The 26,898-nt window shown below is 53.4% G+C and overlaps 10 protein-coding genes across 10 annotated transcripts; 3 read left to right on the top strand and 7 right to left on the bottom strand.

Annotated features, from left to right (window-relative positions):
• Positions 1-97: 97 nt before the first annotated feature.
• Positions 98-1,163, bottom strand: racA (putative Rho GTPase Rac). The gene is made up of 6 exons (XM_024842271.1): positions 1,029-1,163; positions 912-944; positions 791-849; positions 540-720; positions 237-469; positions 98-182 (listed from the first exon to the last, which is right to left on the bottom strand). Exons 1-6 carry the CDS (start codon positions 1,059-1,061, stop codon positions 122-124), a joined length of 600 nt encoding a protein of 199 aa, XP_024707663.1. The 5' UTR covers positions 1,062-1,163; the 3' UTR covers positions 98-121.
• An 848-nt stretch (positions 1,164-2,011) lies between these two features.
• Positions 2,012-2,826, bottom strand: P170DRAFT_462325 (putative quinol monooxygenase). Its single transcript, XM_024852096.1, has 3 exons — positions 2,671-2,826; positions 2,476-2,588; positions 2,012-2,375 (listed from the first exon to the last, which is right to left on the bottom strand). The coding sequence occupies exons 1-3, from the start codon at positions 2,728-2,730 to the stop codon at positions 2,225-2,227; spliced, it is 324 nt and encodes a 107-aa protein (XP_024707662.1). The 5' UTR covers positions 2,731-2,826; the 3' UTR covers positions 2,012-2,224.
• A 124-nt stretch (positions 2,827-2,950) lies between these two features.
• On the bottom strand, positions 2,951-5,617 carry P170DRAFT_434128 (transcription factor domain-containing protein). Its single transcript, XM_024848650.1, has 7 exons — positions 5,318-5,617; positions 5,052-5,158; positions 4,691-4,993; positions 4,196-4,633; positions 3,881-4,146; positions 3,317-3,826; positions 2,951-3,261 (listed from the first exon to the last, which is right to left on the bottom strand). The coding sequence occupies exons 1-7, from the start codon at positions 5,549-5,551 to the stop codon at positions 3,065-3,067; spliced, it is 2,055 nt and encodes a 684-aa protein (XP_024707661.1). The 5' UTR covers positions 5,552-5,617; the 3' UTR covers positions 2,951-3,064.
• Positions 5,618-6,093: 476 nt separating this feature from the next.
• Positions 6,094-8,710, top strand: rgd1 (putative Rho GTPase activator (Rgd1)). The gene is made up of 9 exons (XM_024848649.1): positions 6,094-6,367; positions 6,439-6,492; positions 6,574-7,180; positions 7,237-7,442; positions 7,494-7,998; positions 8,055-8,198; positions 8,254-8,348; positions 8,399-8,469; positions 8,528-8,710. The coding sequence occupies exons 1-9, from the start codon at positions 6,200-6,202 to the stop codon at positions 8,637-8,639; spliced, it is 1,962 nt and encodes a 653-aa protein (XP_024707660.1). The 5' UTR covers positions 6,094-6,199; the 3' UTR covers positions 8,640-8,710.
• A 662-nt stretch (positions 8,711-9,372) lies between these two features.
• Positions 9,373-10,452, bottom strand: P170DRAFT_453761 (uncharacterized protein; the record flags this gene model as incomplete). The annotated part of the gene is made up of 3 exons (XM_024851387.1): positions 9,373-9,889; positions 9,955-10,062; positions 10,124-10,452. 3 exons carry the CDS (start codon positions 10,450-10,452, stop codon positions 9,373-9,375), a joined length of 954 nt encoding a protein of 317 aa, XP_024707659.1.
• Positions 10,453-12,679: 2,227 nt separating this feature from the next.
• On the bottom strand, positions 12,680-13,956 carry P170DRAFT_378054 (translation initiation factor eIF1). Its single transcript, XM_024845431.1, has 4 exons — positions 13,807-13,956; positions 13,460-13,534; positions 13,251-13,343; positions 12,680-13,141 (listed from the first exon to the last, which is right to left on the bottom strand). Exons 1-4 carry the CDS (start codon positions 13,832-13,834, stop codon positions 12,993-12,995), a joined length of 345 nt encoding a protein of 114 aa, XP_024707658.1. The 5' UTR covers positions 13,835-13,956; the 3' UTR covers positions 12,680-12,992.
• Positions 13,957-15,687: 1,731 nt separating this feature from the next.
• P170DRAFT_472254 (ankyrin) lies at positions 15,688-17,240 on the bottom strand (the record flags this gene model as incomplete). The annotated part of the gene is made up of 2 exons (XM_024852930.1): positions 15,688-17,087; positions 17,150-17,240. The coding sequence occupies 2 exons, from the start codon at positions 17,238-17,240 to the stop codon at positions 15,688-15,690; spliced, it is 1,491 nt and encodes a 496-aa protein (XP_024707657.1).
• A 1,079-nt stretch (positions 17,241-18,319) lies between these two features.
• Positions 18,320-19,075, bottom strand: P170DRAFT_472253 (uncharacterized protein; the record flags this gene model as incomplete). Its single annotated transcript, XM_024852929.1, has 8 exons — positions 18,320-18,400; positions 18,454-18,470; positions 18,533-18,630; positions 18,681-18,692; positions 18,758-18,774; positions 18,829-18,860; positions 18,917-18,967; positions 19,039-19,075. 8 exons carry the CDS (start codon positions 19,073-19,075, stop codon positions 18,320-18,322), a joined length of 345 nt encoding a protein of 114 aa, XP_024707656.1.
• Positions 19,076-20,039: 964 nt separating this feature from the next.
• On the top strand, positions 20,040-20,896 carry P170DRAFT_101172 (uncharacterized protein). Its single transcript, XM_024842270.1, has 2 exons — positions 20,040-20,173; positions 20,234-20,896. The coding sequence occupies exon 2, from the start codon at positions 20,379-20,381 to the stop codon at positions 20,784-20,786; it is 408 nt and encodes a 135-aa protein (XP_024707655.1). The 5' UTR covers positions 20,040-20,173; positions 20,234-20,378; the 3' UTR covers positions 20,787-20,896.
• Positions 20,897-21,454: 558 nt separating this feature from the next.
• Positions 21,455-26,663, top strand: P170DRAFT_444360 (RNA polymerase II transcription mediator; the record flags this gene model as incomplete). The annotated part of the gene is made up of 8 exons (XM_024850627.1): positions 21,455-22,094; positions 22,153-22,750; positions 22,804-23,008; positions 23,072-23,710; positions 23,768-24,066; positions 24,121-25,298; positions 25,353-25,579; positions 25,629-26,663. 8 exons carry the CDS (start codon positions 21,455-21,457, stop codon positions 26,661-26,663), a joined length of 4,821 nt encoding a protein of 1,606 aa, XP_024707654.1.
• Between the last annotated feature and the right edge of the window lie 235 nt (positions 26,664-26,898).

The raw sequence follows: 26,898 nt of genomic DNA, 5'->3' as shown, positions 1-26,898 counted from the left end.
CAAGACAAGACAGTTCAAAAGTCATCATACTGGGGACAAATCGAGATTCCCCATCAACCCAGACGCCGGATTAGTTCTTATATTATAAGTCGGAAGAGAAAGTAAGGGGGAATAGATGAATCTACAAAATGGAGCATTTGCTCTTCTTGGGTTTCGTGGCCGGTCGAGGATTGAGGACGGCTCTGGAGATTTGATTAGCATTGGGCGCAATAAAAAGAAAAAGAAATACGACATACCGGATGGCTTCGTCAAACACACTCTTCAGGTTGCGCTGCGTCAGGGCAGAACATTCCAGGTACTTGTGCGCGCGGATCTCCTTGGCCACCGTCAGGGCCTGCTCGTAGGACACCGGCTCCATCTTCCGTTGGCGGAGAGTGTCGGTGGTGGCGCGGTCGTCTCTCAAATCGAGCTTGGTGCCGACCAGGATGATCGGGACGTTGGGGGCATGATGTTCAATCTCCGGGAACCACTGCAAACGGGATTAGCTGGAATTGATCTTGGAGACATCGCCGGCAAGAGAATCAGGGACGGGGAAGCACCTTAGCCTTGACGTTGTCGAACGAGGGCGGGCTGACGATGGAGAAGCAGATGAGGAAGACGTCGGTCTGGGGGTAAGACAACGGGCGAAGTCGGTCATAATCTTCCTGTCCAGCAGTATCCCAAAGTCCTAGACTGATCGGTCGGCCATCTACCATCACGCTGGCGGTGTAGTTGTCAAAGCTGGAGAGGGAGGCACGGTCAGCCACGCGTTCGCATCAGGGGCGGTGCAGGGGGATTCGGGGCCACGGACACGGTCGGTATATACTCCCCGGGGAAAGCATTGGTTGTGTAAGAGATAAGGAGACATGTCTGGTGACCGTTAGCCTGAAACCGACGCGAATGTCAGACTGATTCAGGGTCAAGAGACTCACCTTCCCCACAGCACCATCACCAGTTACTACACACTGTTCAAGAGTCGCCCATTAGCCGCGGTGTTTGGTCGAACGGGCGGAGAACCCCCGAGGAGGGAAATGGCGACGAATGCTGACCTTCAAAGACTGAGTAGCGGGACCCGTGGCCATGATTGTTCGCCGGAAGCCGGAGATCAAGAATTGTGCAGACGGAGAGAAGAGCGAGGAGGCCGAGAGACGAGGGCGCGGGCGTGGTTGGGCGGGCGGAACAACGATAATCGGGGATCTGCCAAAAGAACCAAACGGTGCGAACGATAAGTCGAATGCAACAGACCCAAGAAAGCTGGAAGGAAATGCCAAGGAAATTGATGCCACAATGCCAGCAATGAAAAAACAGGATGATTGATTATTCACAAGAAGAATAAAAAAGACTCCAACGGGGGCACCCAATATCCACAAGGTTGAGAGGAGGGGGGTGAAGATGTCTTGAGGTGGAAGTGTGGAGAGAGAGAGAGAGAGAGAGGGAAAGGGAAAGGGAAAGGGAAAGGAAGGGAGAAAAGAGAAGAAAGTCAGAAAAAGGACAAGCAGACCGAAGAGACCAAGTGGACGGCGACTAAGCCCGACGAGAGGGGGAGTTGGTTGGATCGCAGAGCACGACGAGAAGCGCCAAACGAACGAAGAGGGGGCGAGAGAAGCTCAGTCGATAGCTCACCTGCCTTCTGATTGGAAGATCAATTGCAGACGGGAGTCTTGGAGATGTCAGGTCTGTGCAGAAGGAGAGAAGGATGAAGGCGAACGGGTGTCAGGGAAGTAGAGAAGGAAAGGGAGTGAAGAACGACGGAGACGTTGGCTGGGGGCGGCGCACGGGGACAGAGGGACCCCAGTGTCTACTAATTCTTCTTCTATCAGGACGTCGAGCTGATGGATGGATGCTATTTCGGTCACGATGCCCTGCATGTTGCAGCTGGTGCCAGCCTTCCCTTTTTACACTGGAATATCGGTCCATCCTACGACTGGTGGCCGCTGGTTCAGGGGGTGGAGCCCTGAGGACTTGCCTCCATCCGAGCCTTGGGTATAACCTGCTCCGGTCTCGAGGTCGCAACCCGTCCTGTACGTCGTATGCACTTAGTATCACGTCCTATTATCCTGAGCTAACGATCCGATGGTTCCACTGCTTGACCGCCACCGAACCCTACCTGCCTGCTATGACGTGGTGCATCTGTAGGCAGTATAGCATCGCATAGTATAGTATAGCCGAGTGGAATATCGTGCAGGTTCACATTACCATGTTCTATCTATCCCTCGTCCGTTCCCTGGCCTTTGTAATAACCCTCTTAAATCCTCAGGACGCTCGTCGACCGGTCCAGAATCCCATTCCCGACTTTCACGTCGTACGGCCGCTCCATCAGCCCCGACGCCCGCTCGCCGAATTGCTGGAAGTAGGGGCCCAGCAGATGAATCTGGAGGGCTTCGTGGTCTCGATATCTATTCCTTTGTGTAAGCTCAACCAGAATCACAGTAAATAAATAAATCAAAACAAATCAATGCGCTGGATGCGACACGCGACAGGAACCATGGGACTCACCTCTCCACAACCATAATCTCGCTGCCGTTGTTGATCGAAAAGGCGTAGTAAATCAGCGTGTCTGGCTCGTTGGCCTGCACCTGACGCGAGAGTTCGGCGAGATGCGACGCCAGCTATCGGAGCGGAATGCGAGGTTAGCCTCCAGGAAGGAGTTACGAAGTAGTACTAGGCAGCTATAGAGCTGTCAGGACCTACTTCGTCATGTTTACCCGCCTTGGGATACATGATTGCCACCACGTTAACCTCGTCGGACATCTTGACGGATCGGTCCTCGACTTGAGTTTCTTAGGGTGGAGGGGTGGAGGACTCTGGCCGACGGGCTCAAGGGAAAGCAAGAAAGAGCTGTCTGGCTGCAAGGAATGACGAAGGGGGAGTCCAGCATGCCGGGGCAAGGCTCATGTGGGGTAAGACCAGAGCAGACACGATGACTAACTTCCCCTCAGCAGGTCAGCCTCTAGACTTGGATTTCTAGACTCTCGCTCGTAATTGGTATCTCATTCAGGTGGTCTATACGTATATACAGTACAAAGCAAGATATGGACAAGAATTTTACACCATCGCCGCTCCAACTTCTATACACCCTCGTCCGTTACATCACCGGAGGGGCAACGAACGAGTCAGGAATGCCGTCGAACACCCAGTTCAGCGAGTCAAACACCTCCGAGAATCCCGCTTCGCTGATAAATGCTCCTTGGTCGAAATTGGTCGCATACATCAGCCCCGGGTCCTGAAGCGTATGGTCTTGTACCGGCCCGGCGGTCGACAGGTTGGCATTGGTCATGGTCCCTAGATCCGCGAGTATGAGTAAAGACCAGTGCAACTGTGGGAGAAAAAGACATACCTTGAGCGTCTTCAATGCTCTTCATCGGTCGGAACCGCTGCCGCCAACGCCATACCGTGTCGTACACATGGCTCATACTCATGCGACAGCGGACCTTCAACTGCAAGGCGTCCTCTCCCGTGGACTCCTCCGCCCCGCCGGCATTCCACATCTGGGCCAAGATATCCGCCAGTCGCACCGGACGGTCGTGGTCCATGACACTGATGCGCCGGATGGCCGAGATGGCCCCGTTGAACAGCAGCTTGCCGTGGTCGAAGTCGATGTGCCGACTAAAGCTGCTCTTCAGAAGCTTCATGAGGGCGAATGCGGCGGAAACGATCATCTGAAGAATGTAGTTGGTCGCGTGACCGATGAGCTCCCCCGGCGAGGTCTCCAGATCCAGCACTCGTCCGAGGAAAGAGGTTGTGGCAATAAAAAGTTTAGTCAAATCGTCGCTTCGTGCATTAGACCCAAGAAACACAAAGTATCTCAGGTGGAGTTCGGCGGCTCGTAGATGGATCATATTAATGTCTGCAGAGGCGTCAGTCAGGAAGCATCGATCAGCAGACCAGGAGAGATCCATACTGGAGATATCTCGGCTGAATTCGACTTCCATATCTCGTAGTTCGTTCTCCAGTAGCTGCACGATCAACAGCTTTTCCGAGCTGATAAACTCGGCCGGCTCAGGCTTGCTGCTATACAAGGCCTTGGTAACCCGATCGCAGAATTTTTCAATGCGTAATCGGATCCGTAGATCGTCGGGAAGTTGAAAGTCCGCATCGCGGAGGGACGGCGGTTCCAATGCCCAGTCGTAGATCGTGCCGGGAGGTTGTCCATACCCGGTGGCCACGCTACCCAATGTTAGCGCATCCGCAATGGTCGGAGGGGTAGTCAACGTACTTCTGAGCAACAATGTTACAAATCACCCAGGTCTGCAGACGATCTTTGACCGCTTCGCCCTGGACTTCCATGCGGAACGTGGTGAATTCCTCCGCCTGAACGGGACGGTGCAACCCAAGTTGCATGGATATTTGCATCATCAGCCCGCTGAGCATAAAAGTGGCGTCTGTTCGTTGGCTCGTCGTGGGCAGCGGCCACGTGCAGAGAAGACACAGAGCCTTGACTATCCGGTAGTCTTGCGGCACCCCCGTGATCGTGGACCAGAGCAGCCGGCTGAAAGGTCCGGTGAGCGCGCTGAGAAGGCCGGGCTCCGACGGGGCTCGACGACTAGCAACGCAGATGATGGTCCATGCCTGAAGGGGACATCGACGAAGATACTCCTCTGGTGGTTTCTGGGGGTTCAGCAGAGGGAGAAAGGGGTGATAATACTTGAAGTATCTGTGCAGATGTTAGAGCCAATGGCCGTTCAGGCAAGCAAGGAATGGTGCATGTTACTGGTCGAATAGCCGGGCTACCCTCGGTCTAGACAGCGAGACATCTTCCAGTCTCCACTGGCTGTCTTCTTGGGAGAGAATAGACGCATCTCTGTGCATCGTCATCGGGGTCGCCATATGCTGCGGCTCCAAGGGAACCGACAGCGGCCGTGTCTTGCAGGGTACCGCCGGATCGGGACCACAGAATACATCCTCGGAACACTGGGACAAGTCGTCATTGACATTGGCCTCCGCCGGGTGGTCATTGTTGGTGGAGAGACGTCGGCGGAGATCTGCAATCTCCCGTTCCATCTCAGCATTTCGCCTGAGTGACGAGCGTCAGAAAAGCCATGCGTCAGAAGATCTAGCCAGGACGGAGGTACCTTCGCTTAGAGATGCGTTTGAAGCTCGGCTCGACCTTGCATTCGATCTGAAGCCGGCGGCAGCGTGAGCAGGCCGCGGCGGGCGTCTGCACGATGTCACACCGAAGCTGTTGAGGACCGAGTCACCCCATTTTTTAGCCAGGCGTCGAATCAGAGCAGGAGTCGGTAGGAAGTGCCGACAGCAGGGTTGCTACATGGACCGGAGGGGGAGGGGCGTGTGCATAGGGTGCAGGATGATGGATCAAAAAGCAAAAGCACTAGCTCACCTTCTGCTGTTTACACTCGTTACAGGCCTTTCTACTGCCACCGCGGCGCTTCCCGGTGACCGGGGGGATCTTCTCCATGGCGCAGGGTTCGGAGTTCCTGGCAGATAGATCAAAACCAGAGACCGGCCGGGGCATTCTGGGGGTGGTCCGAAAGTCGCTGGGACCCGAGGTTAAAAGGCTGGCATGGGGAGGCAGCCCATTCGGGGGCATCAGAGACCGATAGCCCAGATCCATCGAGATAAAATAGAATTCGCCCGCCGGTATGGAACCGCGGGGCGTGAGGACACATGCAAAATCGAGGTGAAACGGTCAGAACCAGGCCCGAAGTGCCGGAAATCGGAGGAATGGGGAAGTGGAAGTTCTCCATCGACAGTCGAAAGTTGGGGAGCGCGCGCGACCGTCGGCGGTTTCTGCTGACTCATCACTTTTGTCAGTGAGTGAGTGCCTGAGGCCTCCAGCCTGAACGGACGCAGGAGTGGCCCGAGATGCGGTGGATAGACATTAGAACGGAGCCAGGCGTGACATGAGTTTATTTGGCCGGGCTAGCCTCCAGGGTACTTTCGTGGTAGTAATTCTCGCTCATTCTTGACTCCGATTGAATCTTCATCTTCATCTTCAGAGTCCTCGTACTCTGCCATGTCTGCCCCTCGTGCCTGACGATGACGTAGGCGTACCTGAGGCAGTGAGGCCACCAGCCCAAGCCACACGCATTACATAACCGGCCGTCCCAGGCTTCCGTCATTCTTTCTGTCGCCAGACTCCTTTTACCTCCGCGGCCTCTTGTGTCTTCCTGCGTTCCGTTCCTTTGGACCCCAATTTGGTCTCCGACTACTTTTCTTCCCCTGTTGCTTTGGGTTCAACCTCCCTGGAACTACCTTTCTCATGGCCGAACCCCTTCACGATAGCCCGGTTCCCGCCTCCCCTCGGGGCCCGGATGCGCCGCCATTGAGCGCGAATTCCGGCCAGTCGGCGAACTTAGAGATCCGTTCAGGGCCGCCACCCATGTCCGAGGAATTGAAGGCTCGTCTGGATAAAGTCATCTATTCGGACGTGAGTAGGATGCCGTCCGACCCCCTGACTAAGTTGAACTACAAGTGCGCTGACCGGAATGTCCCGTATAGATCGGCATTACCACTCTCCTGACCCGGCTGAAACAAAGCGTTGCTTCCGCAAGGGTGTGTTCATGTTTCATCCCCGCATTCCATGTCCTCCCCCCTGAATGAAGTCTGCGGGCGCTAATTGGAATATGACATCAGGATTTCTCGACGTTTTTGAAGAAGCGATCAAGCTTGGAGGAGGAACACGCGCAAGGGCTAAGGAAACTCTCTCGCTCCCTTTACGATGCGGCGCACCGTCCCGACAATCGCCAAGGCACCTACGGCCAGAGCCACAATGATTTAAACCGTTTCCATGACCGCATGGCCGATCATGGCCTTCAGTTTGCTGTGTCCTTGCAGCAGATGGCCGACGATCTGCATGAGCTGGCTTCGAACATCGAGCGGGGTCGCAAGCAATGGAAGCAAACCGGCCTGAGTGCGGAGAAGAGAGTGCTGGAGGCGGAAGCGTCGGCGGAGAAGGCGAAGGCCAAATACGAATCGCTTGCAGAACAGTATGAGCGCGTCAAGACGGGTGACAAGGCCGGGGGGAAGTTCGGGCTGAAAGGACACAAGTCGGCGGCGCAGCATGAGGAGGAGCTGCATCGCAAGGTCCAAAATGCGGATTCGGACTATGCTGCCAAGGTGCAGGCGGCGCAGGCAGCTCGCCAGGAGCTGGTTTCCACCCACCGGCCTCAGGCTGTTCACAACATGCAGCAATTGATCTCGGAATGCGATTCGGGGCTCACGCTGCAGCTGCAGAAATTCGGTGAGTTCATCATACTCTTCCGGTGGCTTGCTCTTTAATACTGACATGCCTTCTAGCTACTTTCAATGAGAAGCTCCTGCTGGGACAAGGTCTCTCCATCAGTCCGCTGAAGGATGGCACCAACTCCGCCATTGCGCCGAAGAGCCTCTACGAGGTCATTCAAACGATTGACAACCAGAAGGACTACAACGAGTACATTTTGAGCCACGAGAATAACCCGGCCGCGATTGCTTCGGAACAAATAAAATATGAACGTCATCCGGTGAGTTTCTTGAGGCCCGAGTTCTTTTAGCCTGTACTGATGTTCTGCAAGACCCTTGGTGGCTCAGGACCTGTCGTTCCAGCCTCTCAGCCCAGTACCCAAAATAAGCGCCAGTCCATCTTGCCTCAGTCCTTCTCCACGCAACAGCTCCCTCCCAGTCAACCTTCTTCGCAAACCCCAGCTCCAAGCAGCCAACCTCATCCATACCCACAAGGACCCGACTCGTACGCTTCACCTTCGTTCCAACAGCCTCCTTACCCGACAAACTCGGGGCCACCTGCTCCTGAGAAAGTCCCGTTGAATGCCGCGCCTACGGCACCCCAGCCGAGTCCGCTGCCGCCACCAAGCAACACCTTCCAATCACACCTGCCGCCCTTAAAACCGGTGTTCGGCATCTCTCTAGATGAATTGTACGAACGAGATGGAACTGCGGTTCCCATGATCGTCTACCAATGTTTCCAAGCCATCGAACTCTTTGGTTTGGACATGGAGGGTATATACCGACTCTCTGGCAGTGCCAATCACATTAATCAGATGAAATCGCTCTTTGACAATGGTAGGTATCCTTTTGTTTTCCCAACAAATAAGGCTTCTGCTAACCATATGCAACAGATTCATCACAGGTGGATTTCACAAACCCGGAAAATTTCTATCATGATGTCAACAGTGTTGCCGGCCTGCTGAAGCAGTTCTTCCGGGACCTTCCCGATCCTTTGTTTACTTCGCAGTCGTACTCGGACTTCATTAACGCAGCCCGTAAGTCCTTGAAGTGCACATTGTAGGTGTCATTCAACGAGCTAAATCAAAATAGGAATCGATGATGACGTTAAGCGTCGCGACTCGCTGCACGCGCTTGTCAACAATCTCCCCGACGCACACTATGCCACCTTGAGGGCTGTAATACTGGTATGTATCCTCGATCTATTCTCATCTACACTTAATCTAACCCAATGCAGCACCTGAACAAGATCCAAGAACATTATACCCAAAACCGCATGAACGCAGGCAACATCGCCATCTGCTTCGGGTGAGTCCTTCTTTCCACTAATACCTTGCATACCGATGGGAGCTAACAGCATTATTAGACCTACGCTTCTCAGCGCAAGCACCGGCGGCAACATCGCCGATGCCGGCTGGCAGGTCCGAGTCATCGAGACAGTCCTGGTCAATACGTTCCAGATTTTTGATGACGATTAGTTAATTCTTCCCATTCTTTAATTCGTTGTTTATATCCTGTATTTCCCCTGCTTCTTATTCTATTCTTCTTCAACCCTTCTTGGATTCGCGCGCACTTTTCCGTAATTTTCTCGTCATCTCCTCATTGATTGCTCGGGGGCGAGCTGTCATAGTCGTCTTGCTCTAAACTGTACTTCACTGGGACGCCGTACCGAGTAGAAGATTTCTGAATTCGTCAGGAACAAATTCCAAGTGTAACCTCTCATCTACGGTAGGAAAAGCACAGCCACCGGATTCCTTCGCGACTGCCTTCTAATACTAGTAGTTAATAAGCATATAAGCTGAAATGGTCTGGATTATTCATCAACATCTTCGTTTTTAAGCCAATTGAGAATAAATACAAAATGCGAAGAAAGATGATCGGATATAGTACAGGTGGCGAAGATAGGGGAGATGCATAATCCTTGAATGGCCCGCTGAAAGGAGTACAGAGTACAGTACAAGACAGGAAAAGAGAAGGTGGTTGGAAAGCGGCGTGATCAGAACACATGATCGAATCGAACATTGCCACATTTTGTATGCAACAAGTGCCTCGGGGAGTAGGGTCACCTGGGTTGGTTCAATTGTGAACGCCACAGGCAGACGAGATGCACGAGATGCTCTTCATCGGTGAGGTCACGTTTTGCGTTACCAGAAGAATAGGGTTAAGCCGTGAGGGTAAACCCGAGGAAACCCTCATTTCACTACCCACTGCTTATTTCTTGCCCATCATCTCGCTCTTCATCAGCTCCAAACGCTCCGCGGCCGACAATCCGGGGGCGAAGGCGGCGTCCTGGAGATTGTCAACGGTCATGGGCGTAGTGTGGCCCCAGATGCGCCACGGCTCTTCCTCGCCGGTCCATCGCAGTTTCTGGACCACCACGTATTCCGTGCAGTCCTGCTGTTTGGGCGCCGCGGGGGGCTCGACGGGGGTCTCGGTGGGGACGGACGGCCCGAGACGTTTGTTCTTCGGCTGCACCTTGACTTTTCCGGTGGACTGGCGACTGGTGATGCGAACGATGACTTGACGAACTCCGGAGTTGGGCAATTCGGGGATTTGTGTGGCGCGGTCGGAGACGACCCGCAGGCCGGTGAGGAAAGTTCCGGGAGTGCGGTTGTATTTCTCCAAGGCCCAGGTAACCTTCTCATCCTTGGGGCGGTCGTTGATGCGCGAGCTGAGGTTGTTGGCGAGACCAGTGCAGCAGATCTTGCGGAGTTTCATGGTGTTGCCACTATCGCAGCAAAACACAGTTAGCGTCTCTCATGCACAACACACTATATCATAGTCCACACTTACTCGGCGAATGCAGAGTACATCTGCTGGTGGAGGTCGCGAGCGACCTGTCGTCGTTCTTTCAAACGAAGCGGCAATCCCTTGTTGAGCCACTTGGTATAGGCGAGCAGACTGACAACGAGACGTTAGATACCTGATACCTGAAAGTCAGACCGGTGGGGTTCAGTCCTACCCTAGAAAGTTCTGAAAACTGGTCTTCATCCACAGCCATTCCATCCGTAGACGCTCGGATGGTTGTGTGAAAATCGACGGCATATCTCTCCAGAGCGGTCGAACAACTGTTCCGGGCAACAGTCCAATATCCTGGGGCAGATCTGCCCGACTCAATTCACTCCCTCTGGTGCGCATACTCGGCTGAGCCGGCTGTTTGACGGAGACTTCATTTGGCACGTAGCCAGCGGCGCGCTGGACGGACTGCGAAAAGGATCGACAAGCGGCAAAGGAGGGATGCTTGGATCGCACGGCCGCCATCAGGGGCGTGGAGGACAGCGACGAAGCCATGGTGGACAGGCAGGGCGGACTGGAGGCAGAGCAGCAGCGCAAGACCGAGCGAAAGTCCGCGGCCGCAAAAGAAAAGCGGTGGCCACGTGACGCGGGCGGAGCGGCCACGGTTCTTCGTCGCTTCGATCGTCCTTTTGGTCCTTTTGAACCTCCGTCTCGTCTCCGTCTGGGCGTCGTCACTGTCCGATTCGATCCGTTGGTCTTTCTCTCGTGCGTGACCCTCGCCTCCGGAACTGTGCTGCCTTGCTGTCTCTCTGATCGTTGCACTTCTCCGGCGACAAGGCGAACTCTCGGGACTTTTCCATCCACCAACGGTCGATCAGTGATTACTATTTATTTACTACGGTCCCTTCTCACCGCGACAGGGGATTGTTCCAACTTCAGCTCCCCTTACATTCTTCCCAATCCTCGGGATCTTCTGCGTAACGGCCGCATATGCCGTAGACTAAAGGCTGGCTCCTCCTCGTCGTGATGCTGCTCCTCCGCCCTTCTCCCTCCACGCTCCGTCAACTCCTGAGCCGGACTTAAACCCGCCCTCCTATCGGACGACTCCATCCACCACCCCTCCTCCTCTTGCCTCGCCTCCTTTCTTCCCCTTCCCTTCGGCTCCTATCTCAGCGGCGGGTTTCCGCGATAAAGCCGTGGCGCCCTCATCCATCCCCTCCAACGTGGTCCCGCCCTCCCCGGCCTCCTCGACGTCCCAGTCTCTCAGCAGCCACGATGTCGCTCATGCGCCCTCTTCTGCCTTGCATCCCCGAGTGGCCGTCATCCTGGGAGTCGACCGGAAATGGTACCTGCCTCTTATAATCAGTCGGGCCTTGAGCACAGTTCCGGCCGCCTGGTGGGGCCTGCGCTGTGCTTTTACCTTCCTGGCCGAATTGCTTCGCATTCGACCGGGCATGGGGCGTGAGGGATGGGCGGCGGCGATCGTGGGGAGTGTTGGACAAGACTGGGACGTGGAGAGGAGATTCCGCGTGACTGAAGTAGCTTTGGCGATTATGTGGGTGAGTATTTTCTCGATTACACCTGGGTTTAGATTATGATAGCTAACATATCCTCCAGTGCAGTGCATCCGCATATCTTTCTTATTTCTTTGCTGATTGTATGATGTCTCGATGGTCAGTCCGCGTCGTTTTCCATACACTCAGCACCTATCATGCTAATTGACCCCCAGGCTTTTAAATTATACCCCGCCAGCAGTTGTTATTCGTCTCCTGACCACCAACGGGTTAATCGCTTATATCACATCATGGGTTCTCTATCTCTCCGGCGCATCGTCCGATCCACGTCTCCTGCTACCTGCATGGATCTCAATCACAACTGTACATACCCCCATGCTCCCTTCCTCCCCTCCAACCCACCCAATCCACCAGCTAATCAAACCCTCACCTCTTAGACCCTGACCTTCCTCTACCACGCCACCCAAAACCACGCCATGATCAAACGTGAGACGGCGGCCGCCTTGCTCGTCGTCTCGGTCGCCAGTTTCGTCAGCATGTCGTCGCTTCTCCTGCAGTTGCATCTCACGCGCGAGAACGAGCCCGAGGTCCCTGTGTTCGTCATCACGCGCAAACTGTGGGATTGGGCTGTGGCGATCTTTTTGCGGATGAGGGTCGTGGAGAGCGCGGGGGAATTGTGAGTGAGTCTAGTGCGTGTGGCTGGGTTGTGTTGTGGTTGATCTCATGGGGAGGAGGGTTGTGTGTGCGTACCGTGGAGAATCCTGTCGTCGGTCTTTTATATCATTTGTCTTTTTCCTTGACTTACCCCCGACCCAACGGTCTATTTCGAGGGCGTTCACCGAAAGATCATTCTTGCGGTCTAGAAATATACACCTTGAGCGTTGTGCTACACTACGGTTCTAGGTTCGAGCTCTTGGGCAAGAGATAGAAGAATTGTCAATTCCAGAATAACCATAGCGACATGAAAGTCAGAAATAGTCCCGAAGGACAGCGACACTCCACGGATGCAATAGAAGTAGGAAAAGACAACACAAGACACCAGCTCAACGCCACGAAGCACGGCAAGGAGCAATTCCCGAAAAATTGTAAAGAATACGAAGCAAGGATCGATAATGAAAGACCACAATCACAGAAGAAAAAAAAAAGTAATAATATCTATGACGATATTGGGTATCTACCAACGCCTCGTTCCGTCATAATCCCATTCTGAAGTATAGCAGTCGAGTCGAACGAAAGACCCACTCTCTCATCAATCATCAAGGGCGATTGAATAAACATTTCAAGACAGTGCGTCATTCCGACAGAGGCCCAAGTCCAGTACACCGGGCTCAGAGTGTGGACGGCAGAAAAAAAAAGGATGAGAAAAAATAGAAGAGGCAAGATAGAAGACGACAAGAAAAAAAAGCCTAAGGTCACCCCGATCCACCATGCATCTGATTGCACATTGCGGAGTTGGGCAAGTGCAAGAGCAGACGGGCGGATACAGGGGCTGCTACCACATGTCTCTCCTCGATCCAACCACTCTGAGGGCAACGCAGACTGGGAAGAAGGGGACCGGAACGGGGGGGCGCGGCGGCGAGCTTAGAACCCGTGGACCTTGATGGTCTTGGCGTCCAGCTCGAGACCTTCCTTCTTGTCGGTCAAAAACTCCTGAACATCTTTACGCTGGTCTCCTTGCAACTGAATCACATCACCCATCTCAGTGTCGTTGACGATGGTTCCATTGCAGGCTGTAGCACGGTGACGTTAGCGGTGGTTTTTTGTGGATATGGTGGTTTGGGTTTCATTGTGGGGCGGGCAGGCGATCCAAGAACCCAGCCGAACGGAGAGGAAACGTACCGAACTTCTTCTTGATCACCTTCAGAATCTTCTTCTGATCGAATTTCTTAGGAAGACCCTGGACGGTAGTCAAGGTCTTACGACCATTGCGCTCTGCGGGAGAAAGTCAGCCCGGGTTCACGGTTGAGGCGGCCCGTGCACCTCAGAGCACGAGAGGGCAAAAAGGCCCCCACAGAAGAACAAAGAGCCAGTCGACGGGGACAACGTACGCTGAATCCGGATATGGATATAATTCTGAGACTGTTTAGTCTCGCCGGTGTCTTCGTCAGCTTCGGCGAAGGGGTCTGTGTCGAGATAAGAGCACGTGTTAGCCTTTCCGGGTCGCAGCAGAGCAGAAAATCTACCCCGCCAAAATGTCATGCGCATTCCGTACGCCTTGCGTCCAGACCCAGTGATACGATCGACCACCCCCCAGCCGGACAGTCTCCTGGGGGAGACCGTCGCAGGGTGAGGGGGAGAACGAGGATCCCGAGCATTTGCAGGCCGGTGTTTGCAGAAGGCCGTCTTGACGGGCGACAGAAGAGGCCAGAGAAAGGGAGGTGGCAAAACGACTTACCGAAGGTCTTAAGGTTTTCGATGGACATAAACTCGGCCTTTTGTCGTAAACGGCCCTTAAAAGCGGAGTATAGTAAGAAAGCGAGGGGACGAGAGCTGCGAACTCTGGAGTAAACGGAGCGATTGGAGCGAAGAGCGGGAATGCGAAGGAGTTGGTGGTTGTCGGGAAGGAAGGCAGAAGATGGGAAGAAGAGCCTTTTGAGGGGCGCCTTGTGGGGGAAGGCGGTGTGTGGCGCCCGCCGGGTGACTCAGCCCCTTCGCCTCAACACCTGACAGTCTACGGGTTCCTGCGACTTCGCGATGGGTGCACTTTGCACGTAACTAGCAAGTACCATATACCTGCCTCTATCAAACATGAACGGTCAAACTTTTTTGTTCTTCTCGAAGTCTTGGCATCCGCGCCCGATCCCTGAGGCGCAAACGAGGCAGTGTCAGATCTCTCGTACTACTTACCTTAGTATATATCTCTAGTCTATACTTCCATGCATCCCCCCCCCCCCAACTGGTACCACGTCGTCTACTCCTGATTCATCCATGCCATCTGATCATCATTAAATCTCTCACCCCCCGGCAATCAACCATCCCTGTCTCAATTCCCTGATCCTTATTGATCCTCCACGTCTTCCCCTCCAACGTGTTACTCAACCCGAGCCTATTCGCCCTTTCCTGCCAATCACACCCCTCGCCTTGATTTGCCACCATCCGCAAACCAGAGAAAGCTCCGAACCCGCCGGCTCCATTGGGGCTAGAACTGAGGAGAAGGCGGTTCGCGTCAACTCTCGTACGACTTCTGCCGGTCTCCTCCATCGTCCTGGACGGAGCCACTAGCCATATGCTGAATAGCACTCAGACACCGAGCATCGTCAGATCCAAGTCCATGGACCGGGATTAGAACCATGTGAGGGGCCAATCCCCGGGTGAATCCACAAATGTGACTGTTACTGGCCGCTAGGTATGTCGCAGATCGGATCTCGGAGGATTGACCGGATCCCAGGGATCAGGATTGACCCCCACCTTGCCATCGAATGGTCAGCCCTTGTTTGCCTCAGGATACTTGTTCCGGGGGCTGTTGACCACGGGAGAACATCAGTGCTACCTAGGTATAGGCACAGGATCACAGTGTTACCGTGGATTCGGATGGTTGGGTCGCTGGCTGTATCTACGTATTGGAGTAAGGACGAAAGAGTGGGATTTGGAGATGTTACGCTTGTTACTGATGTCCTGGTCTTTCAGCGTTGTGGCCAACAGTGCTTGTCCAAAACCTACATCCAGCGTAGATTCCGTGTTTTTTAAACCTGATCGAGAAGCATCACTTTAATGGCCCAGTCACGACGTCTCATGACAGTCCAGAAGGTCTAGATTCGTATGAATGTGAAACACTTCCGACTGCTGTGAAGCTACCACGAACCCCGGAAGTCCTGAAATGCGTGGCTCTCCAGTCTCAATGGAATCTAGGTCAAGCTAGATTCGGCTAGATGAACGCTCACTTGGAGTATACGCGGCTTTTGCATTCAAGCCAGGTGACATCATTGCATGAGATCCTGTGCTTTTGTCGATGCTTTCTCGCTGATGGCACTCTGATTTTGATTCCTGTTCGACAGAGATGTCGAGGATGAATAGATGAAAATCTGACATCAAATAGCCATCATCTACATGCTTGGGGTGTGGATGTTGGTTGGTGTCAAGGAGATTGAAATTCTGAGTTCTGAAAGCTAGAGTAAAACACCTGATGGAGGTCACGGCTCTTAGATCCTGCTAGAACCTGCAATTCAAACCAGCCCAAAGAGTCACTCCACCGACAAAACACCATCCATTCCAATCATCACCAGGTACACAAGTAATCAGTCAATCAAGATCAACTATCACACATATCCGCCAGGATTCATTTGTTTACACGACTATCAGTCACAAGCATTTCAATAATGTCATCGTGCTCTTCATCCAACGCGATCGACAAGGCCGTTTCGCCCTCCGAGTTCTCGATGTTCGGATCCAGCGTCTTGATTTGAAGCAACGACTCCACAACCCTGGGCCGATTGTATCTGCACGCCACATGGAGCGCGGTATCCTGGCACTCGTCGGGGTCGTTGACATCCATCTTTCCGGACGCCAGAATATGCTCGAGCATACTCGCGCAGCCCTTCTCGGCCAGCCGAGTCAGCAGGTTGTATGGAAGGGTGGGGTCTTGAAAGTCGATTCCGCCCTGGTCATGCGCGAGTAGGATATCCACGATCTCAAAATGGCCTCGCAGGGCAGCGCAGAAGATGGCGGGTGGCATCTCGCCGTTACAAGTATCCGGGGGAACCGCGCACTCGTCCATCAGGGTCTTGGCGATGTCCTTGTGTCCAAACCAGCAGGCATATTGAAGAGCCAGCGTCTCCCGAACATCGGACGGAGCAAGGGAGTCCAGGAAGACTTTGATGACGTCCAGATGGCCCTCTTTGACAGCGAGGTCGAGCGCACTGTAGCCGTCATCATCTTCCGCGTAGTCTGAGTCGGGCTCTGTTCTCAGGAGTTCTCTCACCGTCTCGGCGTGTCCGTTGCGTGCGGCGTAGTGAAGGGGCGTTTTAGAATCAGGACCGATGATCTCGGAGCTCTGCAGCTCATAGATCAGCTGGCCGATCAATCCTTGGTTTCCGGCTGCGGCGGCAGCTCCGAGAGGACCCCCGAATGGACCGTAGCCAACGGAGATGGCATTGGCGAGGAGAGTTAGACCCGACAGGAGAAGCTGGGTGACTACGCCTTCAGAGCCCAGATATGCAGCCAGCTGCAGAGGATCGCCGTATGCTCCTTCGGAGTATTGAAGAGTCATCTCCCGTTCAATCAGAATGTCGGCCAGGTCCTCATCGTCGTTGTACGCGGCGGCATACATCAGACTGCCAAGGTGTGGATGGCGCAAGTCAATATTCCGTCCGCTGTCCAGCAGCCCTTGAACAGTGCTTAAGCATCGAAGCCAGGCGGCTAGCACCATGGTCTCATCGTCACCCCAATCGTCGGTCCAATCCAAGGGCTTCCTTATGTTCTTGGTCACCCAGGAACGACCACAGCAGTACGTGAGGGCATCGGAAAGGGAATCCAAGATGTTTCGAGGGCTATGCTTGCTGTTGCCATACTTCGACAGAGTGAGGTTAACATGCTCCGCAATCTTCTCCACCCTGGCGAAGAGCTCAGTGTCATTGATGATCTTTTCATAGAGCAACTTGGCAATCAGGACATCACTCATGTCCACGCTGAGCTTTTTGAAGTGCGGTAGATTAACCAGGATCAGACGGTTGAAAAAGCCTAGTCACAGCCATCAGCATGCTTTCCCGGAAAGATCAAACAGGTAGGACAAGGATACTCACGGGAGACGAGTCGCAGGTCTATCACAGTCTTCAGGCCGAGATACTGCAGAATGTTGGTGAGAACTTCCACGCTCAGATCTTCCATCCCCATTCTGGCAACTTAAATGACAAATCACAGATGGAAGAATTGAAAATGAAACGAACAAATATTCCTGCTCCTTGACAGGCAAATTGGAAAGGTGACACGGCAAGGTACTGAGGTCAACAGCTCGTGCTGACAGTGCCCGTGCCTGCGTATCACAGCAAATGCCTTGTGTAACGAATAATGCGAAGAAACGCTGTCAAGCAAATACAGTCATAAGCAACAGAGATAAGCTCAGGATAAAATGAAAGGAAGCAAGAGAAGTTGTCTGAATATGCAGAAGGCGCCCGCACGAGAAGAAGCACAAAAGATCAACAATGCAACAACTGCATTAATATGGTGACAGATGTGAACACAAAACGAGAGGTTTCCTGAGAATTTCAACAACAGAAGACTTGGAATCCTTGATGAGAATTGATATTATGGATCACGGAGTTCCGAACGAACGTATTGGAAGCTCAGGGAGACTGTAGAAGAACATGGCGGGGATGACGAGGCGTAAGGAAGTGAGATCTGACTTCAATGAAAGAGGAGAAGTGAAAGCAAGTCTCAAACGCGAAGGATGTTCTCAAGCTCTTGCAGCAGAGCGAGGCAGGGCACGTGATGCGCACAGGGTGGCCAAAATATCAGTGAGTGAAGGCCGGCTTGCTAGTTAGATTTGATTGTTCGCTTTGGATACTTTGCATGCACTCCGTGGTTTGTTACGTGCCCTTGCTGATAGACCATATCAAGCTAAAGTGACGCTCTTTAGAACGCACTGTTCGATAAGGGTTTACCCTGATAGAAAAATCAATTGAAATTAACAAAATAGATTGATTACCTGATCCAAATAAGCCAGTCATTGATATCTGCTAAGCAACTGCGGATTTGAACACCAGAAGTAGGAATATTATTACATAAATAAGGCATACTATGGCAGCGGGACAGCGACATTCTGGTAAAAACATATCTCGTATAAGGGGTGGATTCGGGGTATCTTCTTCCCCGGGTTATATGTCCACCATCCTTACCAGGCCTGGCGCACACCCACACCTTTCACGTACGCTTGCTCGAAACGATAGTACAATGGTATCATGGAATCGACGCTTTTAAGGAGACGGAGACGGGGAGGGGGCGGCAGCCGGGTCGGCACGCGCGGCGGGAGAAGGCATGAAGATGGGGAAATAGGTCTGCGCAGGTTAGAGAGGACAGGTTGACATCGATTTAGACGGCAGGAACATACCACGACGAGGGCCATCACTGCGACAGAAGCGATCATTAGCGAATGTTCACTTATCAGGAAGTTATCAGGGAAAACATACAAGACATCAGGACAGACATGTAGGACGGCGTCGAGGCGGTTCTCTTCTGTTCGGGGGTTTCACCGAGCCATGTCTGGAGGGAGAATACGAAGGAGACCCTGGCGATGACTTAGATAGGTGCGGATCTGACCGATAACCGACGACTTACCATCCAATCATCCTGCACAGATGAGATGGTCAGAAACAAATTCTCGATAGCTCTGCTGGGAATACGCTGCGTCTCACCTGTTCCGGGTGAACATCTATCGACCTGTCAGCATGGCGCAATTGCGACAAGACCGGACGGGTCAACCTACCGCGGCCATCGGCATCGTGCTGGACATGGCGCCTATAACACACAATCAACGACGATTCCTCCATCAGAACCCCGGGGTCTATGCGTACCGGTCATATCGGCCTCATCCTTGCTCTTGGGAGGGTCGACGTAGGGGATGGCTAGAGCGGGCAAACACTGGGTCAGCAACGTAGTCCGATGATGACGGCGAGACGGGCGCAGGGCCGCCTACCAAGATCCAACCTCCGCATATCCTTCTTGGAGCCCATTTTGAAGATCTGGAGATGCGAAACCGACGCTAGGAAAAGACCGAAAGCTGGGATGCGGGATGAGCGGCGAACTGGAGAAGACCAGGTCGAAGGGAACTGAATTGGCGGTTGGCGCCAAGACCCGAGCGGCAAGTCGGCTGGGCTTCCGGCCTTATCTAATCTCCCACACTCCGTAGGTGGTTGTTAGTTCCATACTCTCCGTACTCCTCCGGATTTCATCCTACAATTCCTCTCTCCGGAGTAGGCAGGTCCCCAGGATCAGCCAAACCCTCCATCTGAACAGATTGTTTCTATAGTGATGGAAATCCGGAAGTGGACAGATCGCCATCCGAACTCCCATAATTAGGACAGTTGACCGTGTCATCGGAGTGGTACCCGATGTTTGTGTTTACTCTGGACGAGTCACACAGCCTGCTCCGATCGCACTCCGTCTTGTTCTCGACTGCTGATAGTCAGATCCTACTCCGTACGATAGATGCCTGTCTTCCTGGGTCGACTGCACAATTACGGAAATCCTTCTCGTCAGAGTCGGGGAGAAGATCCGACTCTGGTCTCGAATTGCCCTTCCTGATTTGTGCAATGGGTACGGCCAGAAAAGCATTGATACCCAGGCAAGCACCAGCCAGCCATGTCCCGACGCTGATCATCGCCAAGTGGCATGACTTGAACATGAGCATTGTCTGATCCCCTGCCCTCCGCAGTTCCACCCCCCGGGATTTGACATTTCCAGAGGAATCGTATGGGGAGATTTACTCCGTAGATCCTCTCCTGATCGCTTCCCCTCTTTCTACTTATCTACTCCGGAGTACAGCGACGGGGTGAGAGGGGGGAATAATCCTTTGCTGCCCGTTATAAAGCCCCTGGGCTAGACATACTCCGTAAGAACAGGGGTCCAAGTGCTAGTGTTTGCCTGGTTGCATACGGGGTACGATAAGGGTAGGGAGGCAAAAAAAGCAAAAAGGGCCTATCGAAGCGCACAGGACGCAGACGGATTTGCAGGCCATCCTAGCCGCATTCTGCGATGCAACAGTCGAACGTCGCACGGATCCACCTGGGAATCCTCCCAGATTTGCTGAGATTCAGGGTGACACAAGCACAGCCTAAATATGTGCACCAATCAGTGAGGGAGACGGCGCTATTGTTTCTCTTTTTTCTTTCCCTTTTCTTTTTCTGTCTGCTGGTCGACGCAGAAATCAAGATCCAGGACCGAGCGTAGTGCATATGCACGAATGAAACGAGACTCGGCCACGGACTGGTGGCATGGAAGGATCGTCTGGCCTAGATTAAGGTAGGATTAGGGGTTATGGGAGGTTTTCACCGGGTGTGTTGGGATGTGGGAAATAGGAGCGGCTACTACGCAGTACATAGTATGTTCGGGAGTATGGTGTACCTCGGACTGAGGATATATATCGAGGAAAAGAACGCGATCCACTGCAGATTGGACCGTACGATCCCAGGTAATAACCTTAACCGCCGAAGTGGCATGCAAGGAGCATTACACGTCAGGGACGAGTGGTACGATGGCATCGCGACGCTCACCGACGCCGCGCAGGAAGTGCCATCATCTGATGCCAAGCGGTGGATTGATTGCCGGATAATCCGACCGTCGCTGGGCCCAATTCCGAGTGATTTCTGCCGGCAACTCTGGGTATTCCGCACTAGGAGAATTACGCAGATAGGGTCTAGAGAGTCGATCATAGTCAGATGGTAAATAGTAAATAGTACTACCTCTAGAGGACACTGGAGACGCAATCCGCGGAGAATCGATCGACATGAGTGGCTGACTCAGCTCAGGAGGCATCCGGTAATACCGGCGTACGGGTTACATGCCGGCAGCCCGAAAGCGCGGTCAAAGTGCGGTCAGCGGCGGTATCGCCCCGGTAAGCGTACCGTCACGATCCTGATCACGGCCAGTTGGTCCTTCCTTACGTTATCTGGAGATCGTCGGCTTTTTCTTTCCTTCTTCTCGGACCTGTCGATTCTCTTTTCTTCGTGATTTCCCCTTCTCCTTCTCTTCTCTTCTTCTCTTCCCCTCTTCCCTCTCTTCGTTTGCTTCTCCCTCCTTGTCGTTGGTGCGCGCGTTGCCGGATCGCCTTGTAGCCGTCCAACGTCGACCCAAACAGGACCACCCTTTATTTAACCGTCCTAACCGCCTTATCTCCACATCGTCGCCGAGTCGCCTCCCTTCTCTCCGTCGGACGACTGCAATTTGGGTGTGCTTCTGGGATGTGAGAATTTGATCGTTCTCCTTCCCCCTCGAACCTGTCGATAGTCGATACGAATATCCCTCGAATGCCTGCGAACTGCCGCCCATCCGCCTGACCCGCACCCGACTCCCATGACCCGAATCTCGATGCCTACGCACACCATGAAGCTGAGATGATCCCTCATTCTTCTGCCGGCGTCCAATCGTGGGCGAATTCTATGCGCCCCCTCAATAGCGGCCCGGGACGTGTGGAGGCCCCTCAGGCTCTGGGTCAGCCGTCTGACCCCCAGCCCGAGAAGTTGCCCATGTCCGTCCCGCCGTCGCAACCCCGACAGCCGGCAGTGATCGACCTGACAAGCGCCGGCGGAGATGCGCGGGACCGAGAACCCCCGGCGAAGCGACTGCGGCTGGATTTGTCCGCTGCCTCGGCCGCTCGAGATGGCAGTCCGGCGTCGGGGAGCACCGGAGAAGCAAGAAGTACCCCGGGAACCGCCACCTCGAAGCCGCCTGCGCTGGCCTGGCGCGGTCGACCCGTGTGGTCCTTCCAGGCTTTAATTTCTGAGACACCCGGGGGTAGTGGTGGGGGTAGTGCTGCCGGTGGCGTAGAGATCAAAGAGGAGGATGCGACTGATGTCGCGCAAGGTGGAAAGGTATCCCCGCCTCCGTTGCCGGTTCTGCCCTGGAAGTATGCTCCTCCGCAACAAGCCGGGGCCAATGCGGCCAAGTCTCGGGATAGTTCGCCCTCGAAGGCCGTACAGACCACTCCCTATCATATTGAAGTTCCGACTGTGGCGCCAGCCATCAAAGGCGACAGTAAGTTGGATGATTTCCTTCAGACCGGACCGGAAGAATGTAACTGACAAAGAAACAGAGGTTGCGGATTTCTCGCCGTGGTCTGGAAACCACCCGGAAGATGTTTTAAACGAACAGACCGCAAAACAGGGCCATTACGACCGCACCCAAGTCTCCCAGAACGAATCCAACACCGCGCGCCCATCCTTATATGCGCAACTAAAGCACCGCTCCGGTCTCCAGATGCTCTCATCGGTTTTCTCGGCCGCTCTGGAAAAGAGGCAGAATCATAACATGGTCAACGCGCCGTCAACGTTCAAACCGCCGCCACGGGTTACTCTGACGGACAATAAACGAGAAGCCTGGCTTCGCGACCTAGCCAATCCGTCGGTTCCACTACGTAAACTGAGTCGAACGATCCCTCATGGTATCAGAGGCAAATCATTGCTGGACCAGTGTCTGAGCAAATGGATTCCCGTCAGCCGCGCCGTCTGGTTAGCCAAGTGTGTCGGAGCCAACGAAATCCGCGCGTTTAAAAGGAAAGGCACCAGTGGGGCCCTGGCTGTCGGCCTGGAGGCCAAATGGGTTCGCGACTGGACTGCAACTGTACAGCAATTCCTGGAAGGCGTGATCAGTGTCTGCGGATCTTCCGACTGGAAACTGAAGATGACTTATGCGTATGTGTCCCTTTTTTCGGATGGCCTTGAATGACATCTAACCCCCCCTGCAGAGTCAGTCTCACTGCTCGTTTGTTCTTCGAGCGACTGCTTGATCATGACCAGTATCTCGGATGGTTTCTCACTTCCCTGGAAACGTCTTCATCTAATACCGTCCCCGTTTGGCTCTTGATGCTTGGCATTTATTGGGACAACATCATGCGATACAGGAAGCGTGGACGACGACTTGCTGAGGTGTTGCTTGCGAAGTTGCAGCGTGTATGTGTATTGAATCATTGGCATTTTCGCTTCCTACAACTGTGATGTACTGACATCCCGCAGATATCCAAACCGGAGCAAGTCGTACCTCTCCGACCGCTGGTCGATCGCTTGTCTCTGTATATTCGCAGGCTTGTGCTTGAACACACATCCTCCGTCATACTCCCGAAATCATGGGAGAAGTATAAAGACCTCATTTCATCATGCCTAAACATGAAAGACAACGTCCATAAAGCAATTTTTCAAAACCTTGCAGAGCGGAATGCGAGGGTGCAGGCCCCTAAATGCCAACAGGAAACGACACAGCGCTCGCCACAACAACGTGTGATCCATCTCTTCGACTCGATCCGTTCCACTCACGAGATCTCCTCGACCTCGAGCGAATGCCTCAAGACTATCGAAGATAAATCGGTCCTGGTTAGCAAACTTCTGGAATGGACTGCTACCCCCTTTCGCTACGGTCTTTGCCGTGTATATACTGGTGTTCGTCTTTTGCGGAAGTGGAAAATGTCCGGAGTCGACATCGACTCGTACATTCTTTCGTTTCTCGCCGGGACCAAAACGAACCCTGCCTTGAACATGGAGAACATATATCATATTATTTCGGAGCTTGTGCGATCTCAGACATTTTCCGTCGGTCGATATCTGCAGTGGCTGATGGCTCGGGGCGTCACGAGCGATTTCCATCCCGACACACGACAGGTAAAACCGATTGGATCAGGTAGTTGTTTCTGCGATGATAGCTAACGTGAAAGAAAGGCCATATCGAACGATCTCTATCTTTTAAAACAGCTGCCGACGGCGCGACTTCCGGAACATGTGCGTAATCTTCGGAATACACTTCTCTACCGTGCTGGCATCTCGGCCGCGGAGGAGGAGTCTACTATCGAAGAGATTAAAGCATCCGTGGCCCAGCGACTCCCAAAGATCTTTGGGACCGAGATGAGCAGCTTGATGCCTAGTGAACCCCAGTCTGCGGACCTGACGTGGGCTGTAAAGTCCGAAATCGGTCAGTGGATGCGGCGCGGGATCTCGGTGCATTACCGTGAGTCGCAAAGGTAAGCTTGTCTCTCCGAGCTTTTCAACAGTACACGATAGCTCATAAATCACAGAAAATTTAGTGGCCATTCCTTCCTCTCTGGGTCCAGTGTTTCTGCCCTCACCCCTGTGGAATTCTACAACGTCCGGGACATCTTGGAGAGCTTTGGGGATCTATCTATACTTGCCGATGTTCTCAAGCAAGCTACAAACTGCGATGACAATATTGTTCTGGCATCTGTTGCTGACACCATCAATTATCACTTTGACTCTTTGTGTGTTATTGGTGCCACGACGGATCTCTTCCGCGGACTTGTTGAATCGTATGCTCGTATTAAGAGACTAGGCACCCCAAGTCTGGACTTGGTATTTTCACTCATCGAGCTAGGCCTCCGGCTGCCCAACGAGTTCAACACCGTTGCCCTTCTCCGTCAAGATCTATCACGCATTGAAAACAGGTCGGCTTTGGCGGCCCCGTCTCCACTGTCGGATAGCATCCCGCCCAGCTTCAGTGAAATCGATAGGACTTACCAAGGGAAGCTAGATCAGATCCTGTCCTCGGGGAGTGGGATGGATGAATCCACAATGGACACAGTCTTCAACTCCCTCACCAAGACCTTGACATGTAGCGGTGGGGAGGGAAAGCTGTCTGCCAACGAGACTTGTAGGTACTTGGCCTACTTGCGGCCTTTCCACCCCAAGCATTTCGATTCCATGTTGGTTCGTTGGATATGCGGCCTTTTCAAGTCCTCCGCGCAGGGCATCATGTCTCGCATCTTACCTCCCCTTATTGGGGTCGGGTGTGTCACCATCCACGCGTTCTTGCTCCTAGTCAAAAGACTTATGCAGTCTGACAGAGTGACTGCGGTGGTTCCTAACTTGTCTGATCTGCGCATGGACCTTCTCGACCTCCTCGTTCCTCCCCAGCCCGAACAGGGACGGTGCTTCGATCTGGTTACCTATCGCTTTTATCTTGCGCAGCAGGAGTTCCTGCTGAAGCACCCGGAGGAAACTCTCGAAGTTATTCGTGACGCCATTATCTTGATTGAGCAACGGGAGCAAGAGACTGGGCCTCATTCTAAACGTGACAACCTCGAAAAATGCGCCATCAGTTTACTCCAGGTCATGCTTACTCAGGACCCTCCGGTCGTCGTGCAATACTGTTTGCAAAAGTTCCTTGGGCAGCAGAATTTGTCTACTGCGGTGCTGCAAAAGGCCACCGATCATCTCCTAGGATCTGATTCCTCACGTGGTATGTCTGTCATGATCGAAGTTGATCCAATACGAGGCTAATAAAACATTCCAGGTCCGCAAGATATTCCTGAGGCTGAACGGATTATCCTCATGACTGATGATTTTTCGCTCCCGTTCTGCCAGCTGAAACTCCAGATGTTGTTCAACGTTGAATCTGGAGAAGCCAGCAAGAATGGCATTGTTGATGTGATGTTCAATGCTGCAGTGAAAGAATCACGTTCCAAAGGCACTAACTGGGTTGGACTTGTGGGTCTGATGAGTCAGGATGCAGTTCGTCAGGTATGTGGTCATCGCTTCTCAATATGCGTGCTTCGACTCATTTGTACAGATTCGCGAACGAGCCGAGAAAGAATTTCTTTCCGTTCCCATGTTCGAGGACCCCCCGGAACAGGATACTTCAAAGGACAAGTCTAGTTCTCTGGAGACTGCAAAGCTGTATCTCGCGATTGTTGAGAAGCTGGCGTACAGCATCCCTGAAACTGGAGTCCCATCCGTGGTGCCTGTGATCGTCGACAAGATGGACGCGCTTCTCCACAGGCTTGTCACCATGCAAACCAACTTCAACAGTTTGACCGTCAATAGCCGTGGCGCCTCCGCGGCACATTTGGTTCAAGCTCGCCTGACTTTCGAGCGAGCGCTGGCGTTCTGGTTTTCCGCCCTGCTCAGGATGGTGGTTATGCACCGAGCCGCATTCAGTAGCGGATCTTCCCTTGCACCGAAGCCCCATGGCGTTCAAGAGCAGACTCGGTTACTGATCTCCATTTTCTGCGTCTCTCTCGCGCGCCTCCCGGACAATGTTCTGCGTCTTTTCCCAGCTGCGGACTACTTCCCTCACCGCGTGCCGTCCGAAGGATATCGACCCTGTCCTGGGATCCTGCTCCAAACCCACGCATTGGATGTTGCCGCCTCTCTCATCGACGTCTTTCCTGACGAGTCCCGGCAGCACTGTGCCCGGTTTCTCAAAGAGAAATGCCCCCCGTTCATCCAATACCAGAACGACCTGCGCTTCCTCTACCTCCTCGGTCCCATGAACGATGCTCCTCCCTTGAATATCACACAACCAGCCTCCCTTCCCTCCCCTGCCGGCGGCGGATCGACGCCCACACCAACCCCGTCCGGATCTCTAGGCGGCGGACCGTCCGCTCAGCAACCGCCGACCCCGGCTCCTACAGGGATGCCTAGCGGCGTCCCGGAGGGAGTCAACTGCGTTGCCAGCCAGCTCCGCTTACAATACCGGGGCCGAACCATGGGGCCCTACCCAGTTCGACCTTGGGAATTGCTCGAGGATGCCGCCCCGATCGTGGGTGTCAATGACACCGCGGTGAACTTGAAATACTTTGATGCTCGACGCGTGCGAGCATAACATGACCCTCTCCCACCATCTTATCCTCTGCCGTAAATATCCATCCTCTTCTATACCTGTCGATCTTTTTTCACATCTATATTTTTCTTCTGTTCCATCTTTATTTCCGGCGCCTGATACCATACTCCTTGCATTTTGTTGTGGATTTTTGATTTTTGATTTTATGGCATGCACAGCATTGCAGAGCCCGAAGCATACCTGATTTATCTCTGTTATCTTGCATTTTGATCTGATG

This window comes from Aspergillus steynii, assembly GCF_002849105.1.
Source record: "Aspergillus steynii IBT 23096 chromosome Unknown P170scaffold_2, whole genome shotgun sequence".
NCBI lineage: Eukaryota > Fungi > Ascomycota > Eurotiomycetes > Eurotiales > Aspergillaceae > Aspergillus > Aspergillus steynii.
Note: the sequence above shows the minus strand (reverse complement) of the source record. Positions and strands in the feature narration are given on the sequence as shown.

Bases quoted from the DNA above. Each gene is read 5' to 3' on its own strand.
- racA (XM_024842271.1), bottom strand. From the start codon at position 1,061: ATGGCCACGGGTCCCGCTACTCAGTCTTTGAAG. The intron at 721-790 runs GTCCGTGGCCCC...CTCCCTCTCCAG, and splicing joins GGGGAGTATATACCGACCGT to CTTTGACAACTACACCGCCA. The intron at 470-539 runs GTGCTTCCCCGT...TCCCGTTTGCAG, and splicing joins TCGACAACGTCAAGGCTAAG to TGGTTCCCGGAGATTGAACA.
- P170DRAFT_462325 (XM_024852096.1), bottom strand. From the start codon at position 2,730: ATGTCCGACGAGGTTAACGTGGTGGCAATCATGTATCCCAAGGCGGGT. The intron at 2,589-2,670 runs GTAGGTCCTGAC...CCGCTCCGATAG, and splicing joins AGGCGGGTAAACATGACGAA to CTGGCGTCGCATCTCGCCGA. The intron at 2,376-2,475 runs GTGAGTCCCATG...ACAAAGGAATAG, and splicing joins GAGATTATGGTTGTGGAGAG to ATATCGAGACCACGAAGCCC.
- P170DRAFT_434128 (XM_024848650.1), bottom strand. From the start codon at position 5,551: ATGGATCTGGGCTATCGGTCTCTGATGCCCCCGAATGGGCTGCCTCCC. The intron at 4,634-4,690 runs GTAACATGCACC...ACATCTGCACAG, and splicing joins GTAGCCCGGCTATTCGACCA to ATACTTCAAGTATTATCACC. The intron at 4,147-4,195 runs GTACGTTGACTA...AACATTGGGTAG, and splicing joins TGTAACATTGTTGCTCAGAA to CGTGGCCACCGGGTATGGAC.
- rgd1 (XM_024848649.1), top strand. From the start codon at position 6,200: ATGGCCGAACCCCTTCACGATAGCCCGGTTCCCGCCTCCCCTCGGGGC. The intron at 6,368-6,438 runs GTGAGTAGGATG...TGTCCCGTATAG, and splicing joins ATAAAGTCATCTATTCGGAC to ATCGGCATTACCACTCTCCT. The intron at 7,181-7,236 runs GTGAGTTCATCA...CATGCCTTCTAG, and splicing joins GCTGCAGCTGCAGAAATTCG to CTACTTTCAATGAGAAGCTC.
- P170DRAFT_378054 (XM_024845431.1), bottom strand. From the start codon at position 13,834: ATGTCCATCGAAAACCTTAAGACCTTCG. The intron at 13,344-13,459 runs GTACGTTGTCCC...TTTCTCCCGCAG, and splicing joins TATCCATATCCGGATTCAGC to AGCGCAATGGTCGTAAGACC. The intron at 13,142-13,250 runs GTACGTTTCCTC...ACCGTGCTACAG, and splicing joins GGTGATCAAGAAGAAGTTCG to CCTGCAATGGAACCATCGTC.
- P170DRAFT_101172 (XM_024842270.1), top strand. From the start codon at position 20,379: ATGGGAGGTTTTCACCGGGTGTGTTGGGATGTGGGAAATAGGAGCGGC.